This window comes from Vitis riparia, chromosome 7 (genome assembly GCF_004353265.1).
Source record: "Vitis riparia cultivar Riparia Gloire de Montpellier isolate 1030 chromosome 7, EGFV_Vit.rip_1.0, whole genome shotgun sequence".
Lineage (NCBI taxonomy): Eukaryota > Viridiplantae > Streptophyta > Magnoliopsida > Vitales > Vitaceae > Vitis > Vitis riparia.
In genome coordinates this window covers 24,048,320-24,057,029 of record NC_048437.1, presented here as the reverse complement: position 1 = coordinate 24,057,029, position 8,710 = coordinate 24,048,320, and the positions used below count along the sequence as shown (strand labels likewise).

The following is an 8,710-nucleotide window of genomic DNA, read 5'->3' as shown; positions in this document are numbered from 1 at the left end:
TTTTTGAGTTTTTATAGTAGCTCTGATTTTATATTATTTAAATTATTTATTGGTTCTATTTTATTAAGATTATTAATTTAATAATAAAATAAAATTATTAATTTTAAAAAATACTAATTTAAAAATGTTAAGGCTGAGACAAAGTGACCTATCGAAAACAGACATGCACATCATTTATTTATTATTTTCATATATTTAAAAAATATTAAAATGATAAAGAAATCTTATTTTTCTTAATTTTCTATTATATTAGAGTTATTACTCTGCCTTTTTTTTTTTTTGTAATAAAACTTTTTTTTTATAAAAAAAAAAAAGCAATTATAAAATTGTAGTTGGAAAGAAAATTCAGGAAAATGTGATTAAAATAAATTTAAAAATAAAAAGTATAGAGAAGAGTTGGGCTATGAAAAGAGGTGAGACTCCTGTCATGGAGTTGCAATGAAATAGGAAAAAATATCTACCCATGAAAGGGATAATCAATCATAGAGAATAAATTTTAATCACCAAAATCAATATTTTGGTTTTAATTTTTCACTTCCTATTTGATTTCTAATTATAATATCAATTATTTTATTTTTATTACAGGTATAACAAAAAAGATGAAATATTTTAATAAGAAATTTTGGATTATAGAGTATAAATAAATTTTTGACTTGAAATAATTCATGTAATAATAATAATAAGAATAATAATAATAATAATAATAATATATATTTTTTCCCTCAATTGACAAATATTCAAATATGCAGAGTATATAAATTTGGAAGCAACAACAAACACGCAACATTGAAAATGCGAAACGCCCACTGAGACGTTCCATAGCCATGTCTCGAGCAATCCATCTCGCCGCAGGTACTTTCTCTTCTCTCTCTCTCTCTCTCTCTCTCCCTCTATACTCTAATATCTACTGATTCAGCTTCTTTAGCCCCTTCTGTTTGGTTCGCCGGATAAGTGCTAAAAACTTGGAAATGTTCACAAATACCTTTTTCTCGGCACCCAAATGGAGATTTAGGGTTTTGTAGTTGCACTTGACTTCAAATATTACTTACCCACATGCACGATGTTCTGCGTTTTTATCCTTGTTTATATCCACCTGCGTTATATGGGGACTTTTTTAATGTTGTTATGTTTATTATGATGTATTTTAATCTTTGCTGATGAGAAAAGGTTATGAAGATTGGAATGAGTCTTCTGGGTCTCGTATTCGAGATTACGTTGAAACTTTTGTTTCCCATTTGGTCTCTCTGTTTAAGCTTTTGGGAATTGTGAAATTTGGGTGTTGCATGCCATCCGTTTGATGAAATGTTTCTGTGGGTAGTTTATTACATGACGTTGCTGATAATTATGCGTGGTATGTTGGAGGTTGCTTTGTTGTTCAATAGCTTCTGTTGATATTAATATTCTGGATTTCTATTACTAAAAGTTTTCGTGGCCTCGTCAATGTCTTTGGTGAGTTCATTTGCAATGGGGGATCAAAATTTACCTATCAAAAAAAGAAAGAAGAAAAAAAGCCACAGCTGCTTTTAATTTTGATAATAAAGTCGGGTTAGAAGTCATGTCTAGGCGTTTTGATGGGCTTTGTTGAATCTGACTCTTAAGAGCTGGGAGTTCAATTCTAACTTCAAAATCTATTCTCCAAACCTATATGTCACCATCTTTTTTCATTGTAAACTATAAAATTCGACACTGCTACTAATTAGAAGTTGAGTTATATTTTCTGAAGCAGGCTGAGAATTGATAATTTGACTGGAACAACCTTGGCACTTTTTCTTTCCTTGGTTCTTTTTATGCTCTATAGCTATACAATTGATTTGTCTTGCTCTAAGATTTTTTTATTCAATGAGGTCATGAACTGTGTGAGACATGAGTTTTCGGTTTTTAAAATGCATTGATGGATATGTCTATGAACAGAAGCATGGTATATTTTGTCTCTTAACTGGGGTTTCAAAATAGAAACCATCAGGTCAAGGGAAATAGTCCAAAACCAGCTGATCATCCAAACATTTTTGCCATGTAAATATCCTGGTCAGAACGCGTAATTTCGCTTAAACTTTTCATTGCAAGCCTATGTAATTTGGGTGCTCATGGAGGTTGCATTTCATAGACAAGGTTTTCCATCCAATGAATGATTATAATGCACTGGACTTATAGGTATGAGTCTTGGCTGTGGTTGTAGGTTATGGACCATCGGATGGCAGATGTCTCCCTTGCTCAGGGGTTTCTAGAAGAGCTGTTGCTTTATCCCCTTGCACTTCTCGGTGTGACTACAAAACCCTTTCACAGGTTAAGATTGTACCACTAAAATGCATATCCAGGGGAGCATCTTTTATGTGCAATGCAAGTTCTAGTGGCAATAGGAGAAACCCAGACTTCTCAAGGCAAAGCAGACATGGATTCTCCCGAGGCAGGAACAGGCATAATGAAGAGAATAACAACTCTGAAAACCTTGAAGAATCTGAATTCTTATCATCAAAAAATGGGCCTTTACTTTCTCTTTCAGGTAGCCCAAAGTTCCAAGTAACAGCAACCCCAGGACCTAGAGAAAAGGAGATTGTGGAACTATTCAGGAAGGTGCAAGCTCAGCTTCGGGAAAGAGCAGCAATGAAAGAAGAAAGGAAGAGTGAAGCATCACAAAGACAAGCTAAAGAGAGTGAAAATGTGGATTCCCTTCTTAAACTCTTGAGAAAACACTCAGTTGAACAAGGTAAGAGAAGAAGTAGTAGCAGAGACTTCAATTTGAGCCAGCCTGATCAGAATGGCCCATTTGATGAAGAGAAAAGCACAAGTTTCTTTGATCTAAATAGCAGTATGAGGGATGAGGCCCAAGAACCTAATGCCTCTTTTACCAGGCCAGCATCAAATTTCCAGCGTAAATCTCCAGTTCCACGAGTAAAATACTATCCTGGAAGGGACACAGTAAATTCTGTCTCAAATCCAAATATGGGTGGGAAGAAAAAGAAGAGCCTAGTTGAGACTTATTCTCAGCCAGAACCTGAGCCAGAGCCAGAGCCAGAGCCTGAACCTGAACCAGAGCTTGAGCCTGTGACCGCATTCCCAGATGGGGATGTATTTGATGAGTTGTCAGATGCTGAGTCTTCAGATACTGAGGTTTACGATGATGAAGATGCAGAAGAACAGGAATCTGCTCAACATAGGGATTTGAGTGCATTAAAACTACCAGAATTGAGGGCCCTTGCAAAGTCCCGAGGCATGAAAGGGTTCTCAAAGCTGAAGAAAGGCGAGCTCATGGAGCTGTTAATTGGGCGCTCAATCTGATCCATGAAGCATGAAAGATGAAAAACACAGAGCCACTTTTGTGTGTTGAGATAGTTTTGGGATGTGCCTTTTTGTTTTTAGTGTATCAACCATTTCTATTCCCGGTCTGTAAGATTCAATCCCTTGCATGTTATTCAAGGACTTGGATCGTTTTGGATTTTCAGAGATAGTAGTGAATCAAACTAGCCTTTTAACTTCTTAGCTCCTTTATGAATGCATGGGATTCCTTGATGAGGTTTTGACATAGTTCTTCTCTGATTGTTCTCTCGTCTGCCAGTTTTACCGCTATTCTGGTTTTGATGTCATAATTTCCTGAAGTAATGCTTATATTTTGAATCTGCTGTCCATATGGTCTTTTTTAATTCCTGGTTCATGTTGTATATATTTGATCTTACATCAAATGAGAACAGGAAAAAGAAGATGAAACCATGCCAAACCTTCATGCTACGTTGTGCTTGGCTTGGTTGGTAGCAGAACCTACTTGGGCTTCTGGGCCTAGAGATGTAGAAAAGCCGAATTTGTCAGTGCCGACAGAGCCCATTTAGTAAACTTGCCAAGATCTGGTCTCTGGGGGAACGGGGTCAAGCCAGTGATTCAGGCATCTTGCATCCAAGTACACTGCATTGTCCATGGATGTGTTATTATTGTATTATGTGTTAGAACTTTTTTGAACAAAGGACGGCATCTATATTCAATACTATGCCCCCATGCATGTGACCGGAAAAAAAAATGATGCTTTCCCTTTTCATTTTTCTCCTAAATAATGATTTAAAATTTGAAAGATGGGTGTCCATGACCAGGGGAAAAGTGCAGTGCTCTTCAGAATTTAGGTTTGGGGTGTTTCAGTTGGCCTCTTGCTTGATGAGGACAAGCCAAATGTGTGCTTTAATAATGCCCTCCTATGAAAGGCATGTCTCCTTTCTGAGGACATAAGTGGAAACACCTGAGGCCTGAGGTTTGGCATGAGGCCACACCATTACCCATTGTAACATCAGTGGCCCTACCCCTCCATTTTGGAAGCCAGAGGGTGAAACCACCACATGCCTTTGCTCCATGGATGAAATCCGGACCTTTCTGTCACTCTTCTTTTGAGTTACCCATGTACTGACATGGGCTTATGTCCACCACAAGGTCCCAACTTTTCACTATATACCTAGCTGGATATCATAAGCTGAAGAGGCAGCGAAAGCTTAAGGTGGGTGTGGGGGGTTTTCCCTAATGATAAAGATGAAAACTTTTTGAAGTCACTGTCCTTTCTTCAAAATCCAACCCCCATATGGGAACTCATTCTTTTATTCATTACATTATCCCTTTGCAGTAGCAACATGCCGTATACGGCAAAGGTTATCGATGATTATTAAGTAGACGTCTTTGTTAAACCTAGGAAAAAAAGAATTATTTAGCCCATGTGATGAGACCATAGAACAAGAATAAGATTCAAAACCCTTTTAAGTAATGCTTTATGGTTTGGTTGCTAGGCACATTGCTCAAGGGCACAAGTTTGAAGGCCCTTGAACATGTGAAGCAGAAGTTGAAGGGCTCTCAGTGAGGCCACTGCCAGGGAGAATGGAGCAGTGGGGTAGCTAAAAGAGAATGCCATCCATAGAATGCAATGGGGTTACCATTTGGGTATACTATTTCCCTCACCAGCTAGCTAATAACTCATGGTCCTTTACTAGGGTAGGTCCCTCCCTTTGCCACCCTACCCACAGGTCATCTTGGCTTCAAAACTGCCCTACTTCAACCTATACCTTTCATTTGGGATCCCACTTAGATACTATTTGCCAATCTAGTAACAAATACAGAAACTTTATTTAATTAATATTTCTTTTTAAGACATGTTAGAAAAATAGCTTATTCTAATTTCAAATTCTAGGTTTTCTTTTTTTCTTTTTTATTTTCCTGCCCTAGACCCTTTAACTCAATCCCACTTGAGTGGGTTCTTTTGGAATCACTTCATGTAGGGTTTAGCTCCTTCCTTCCCTTTCATAGATTCCTCAGGCTCTCTTAGATTTTGCAGAGGAATGTGATGGAGACTTATCACTGAATGAATCCCACACAAAAAAAAATTATTATCCTATTCAATAAATTTATATATGTATTTTTCTTCAAAAATAATTTTATCAAATAATTTTTTAAATATCAAAATAAATTTCAAGTCAAAGATACACATATCCTTCTAAAGTAACTCTAGAGAATGTGAATGAAACATAATAATTACATAAGTCACATCCTATAAGTATTATCATGAATCTTTTTGCCCTAATGGTAAAATAAATGGTTAGAATTACAACCCTTTTAGACTAAAAATCTCCATTATAAACTTGAAAATTTGATGTCCCTACATATACCATTTTGGATACCTACACCCATTTGGGTGAAGTATAGATGGTAGGAATCTCAATGCAAACAGAGCCCTCCACCCCCCCTACAAATATAGGAATCTGGCAGACACCCATGAGAAACCTAACTTTAGATTTATATGAAAGCTATGTAACAGAAAATAATGGTGGGGTTTGATTTTGCCAACCAAACTTCTTTTCAAGTTTGACTACACATTTGTTCAAAGTTGTTAATGTTGATAAGGTCTTGGGATTTTTATTTCATTATATAATGGCATTTCATATATAAATATCTTCTATCTTAGACTCTATTTGTTTGACAGTATTTTTACAAAATACTTCTAATATAAAAATGTTTTGAAAAAAAATCAAATATTTTATAAAATTTAAAAAATACTTTTAAAAAATTGAAAAATCATTCACCAAATAGAAACATTATCAAATATATTTTTAATCTCTTTAAGTCATGACTTTCCTCGAGTTTTATTAATAATGTTTGAGTGATATACCTGTATATAAATTATATATATTAATATGATATAATTAGACCGAAACCAATTCATTATGTTTAAGCAAGTTGTATTTGTGTTAGAAAATATTGAAACGGATAAATTTTATGATTTTTTTTTTCCTTTCATAAGGCATCATCAATTTGATACCACCTATCCCATTTTTCCTCCTAATCTTATCCATTAACCCCAATGATTGGAAATTGATTAATTTAAGGTCTATTAGAAATGATTTGGTTTTTTTAATTCAAATGATGTGACAAATGGTTAATTTTTTTTTTCCTAGACATAATATTACCTTCTAATGATGTCTAATCAATAATAAATAAATTTGTGGAAAAAAAAGTGACCTACTTTATTGATGAAAGCATCATATGACCATATAGATTAATTGTGGCTTGTTGACTAGTTAAGGTTGGGGGAATATTCTTTTAAGTCCTAATCAGTGGTTGATGGTGGGTCAAAGTTGAGGTCATGTGGGGTTGAATAATTTTCATTCTTAATATTTATGGAATGGTCCTACGGCATGAATGTTTATTTAAAAACCAAATTAATTACAACATAAATAATTTGATTTTATTATTTTATATTATACTTTGATCGTATTTATTTGTACCCGATATCATATATTTGTATCATCCAGATCACAAAATCGATAAATATTCGATCAATGCTTTATAATTTTTTTATTTTTATTTTATTTTTATCACATGGCCTTTTTCCATACCACTAAAAGATATTAAAATGACACTATATTATTTAAGAATAAAAATAAAAATATAATTAAAACCATAAAATCCCCAAAATAATTGATAAAGGGAATATCAACAACATCCACAAAAATAATGGATAAGCTTTTGACATGTCTTGTTAGGTTCAAACCACATCATGCATGACTTTGACTCCTAACACACACAAAAAAAATACATAAAAAAAAAAAAAAAAAAAACCTTTTAATCACTCAAAGCATAGTTGAAGAAATTGGGCTTTGCCAAAAGTTACTCTATAAGGGGTAAAACTCAAGAGATATAGAAAAGTGTTTTGACTTCTCTTCTTTATCCACTTCCTTTTCAATGGAAATGGGCATTAAGCCCTAAATATTCCAAGAGACAATTGAAAAAACCCTACAATACTTTCCATTTTTTTTTAAAAAATTTTAATTATTTAATTAATTGTGGGGTTAGGTGGGATTCTATCTATGGTATTAATTATGTACCTAAAATGAAGTGTACATGGCACAAACACTTAAGCCTAAGATAATGTTTTCTATAGAGTTATTATGAGATGTGGTCCTGTTTACCTTTGTGTTAGGAAACAACTATGGTCTTCTCTAGTCACTATCTTATTATTAAATAAGATTTGCATAAATTTTGGTAATGGAATAAATACACCAATGGTTAAAATAAATTTTTAGTGATATTGTTTTTTCGATCCGAACCAAAGGAATCCCTTAAATATGATGCAAAACGTCTTAAAAAATTGTTGGGAAACACCTAACCATCAAAATAAATACTTTGGAATGTTCATCATACTATTATCTCTAGCCCTTATCAAGTTATTAAAACTAATGGATAATTGCTAAAAATATTTAAAAATTATAATAAATCATAAGGTTAAAATTATTGCCCTAAAATGGTTTTTCCTTTAGGTACAAGGTATCAAGTGTGTTCTTTAAAATGATCATTACATATTTTAAGGTATGTTTGGCATTTTTTTAAATAGTTATTAATTGTTTTTAAGAATAAAATTTTATTTGAATAGTCAAATATGAAAACCAAATTTTTTGGCTTATTTTTCATGAAGATATCATATATTAATGTATAATGTAATTTTTTTTAAAGTATTCTTTATCTTTTTGCTTAAAATACTCTTTAAAAACAATTAAAAATTGCTGGAATTTATTCTAAAAAGCAACTTATTTTCAAAACAAATTTTGAATAACTATTTTGAGAAAATAATTTGATCTACATGCATTCCCATAAAAATAATTACACAAATATGGAGAATCATTAAAAGTAAAACATTATATATAAAAATTATTTTTAAAACAAATTTAAAAATATAAAAAATAAGTTAAAAACATTTCAAATTTTTAAACAGACATTTATTGTACAAAACATTATAAAGCTATTTCCAAAATCTATTCTTAAAAATTGTTTTTCCAAATCGTTTTTTTGAAAATGATCATTCAACCAAACATTATTTTCCCTTTTTAAGAATACAAATTTATTTTTGAGAAAATTATCAAATATACCCTTGACTTCTCAATGAGATTTTTTTTGACTTGATAGAAACTTTTCCAATTTCTACCCCAATTATTTTGATAAAGCTATATCATACCACTATATATAAAAAAAAAATAATAATTAGAATTCAAAAAGCCCACCAGCAAATAGTGCCAAAATTTTCTTCCAAGTTAGCCAGAAGCCAAATGGACATGATTGTTGTTGGTGGGAATGAATTTAGTCTGAGATGATGGTTGGTGAGTTGTAAAAATGGCAGAAATAAAGGGATATTTAAGTGATTTTAATATCACATTTTCCTCTTCAGAGTTGAGACCCAATCATGGTACTTCTCTGTAAT

General features: G+C 32.7%; 1 protein-coding gene across 1 annotated transcript; it reads left to right on the top strand.

Moving 5' to 3' along the window:
• Positions 1-750: 750 nt before the first annotated feature.
• LOC117919351 (rho-N domain-containing protein 1, chloroplastic) lies at positions 751-3,522 on the top strand. Its single transcript, XM_034836531.1, has 2 exons — positions 751-852; positions 2,177-3,522. Exons 1-2 carry the CDS (start codon positions 825-827, stop codon positions 3,274-3,276), a joined length of 1,128 nt encoding a protein of 375 aa, XP_034692422.1. The 5' UTR covers positions 751-824; the 3' UTR covers positions 3,277-3,522.
• Positions 3,523-8,710: the final 5,188 nt, after the last annotated feature.

Coding starts and splice junctions, on each gene's coding strand:
- LOC117919351 (XM_034836531.1), top strand. CDS start 825: ATGTCTCGAGCAATCCATCTCGCCGCAG. Junction 853..2,176: donor AGCAATCCATCTCGCCGCAG/GTACTTTCTCTT, acceptor CTGTGGTTGTAG/GTTATGGACCATCGGATGGC.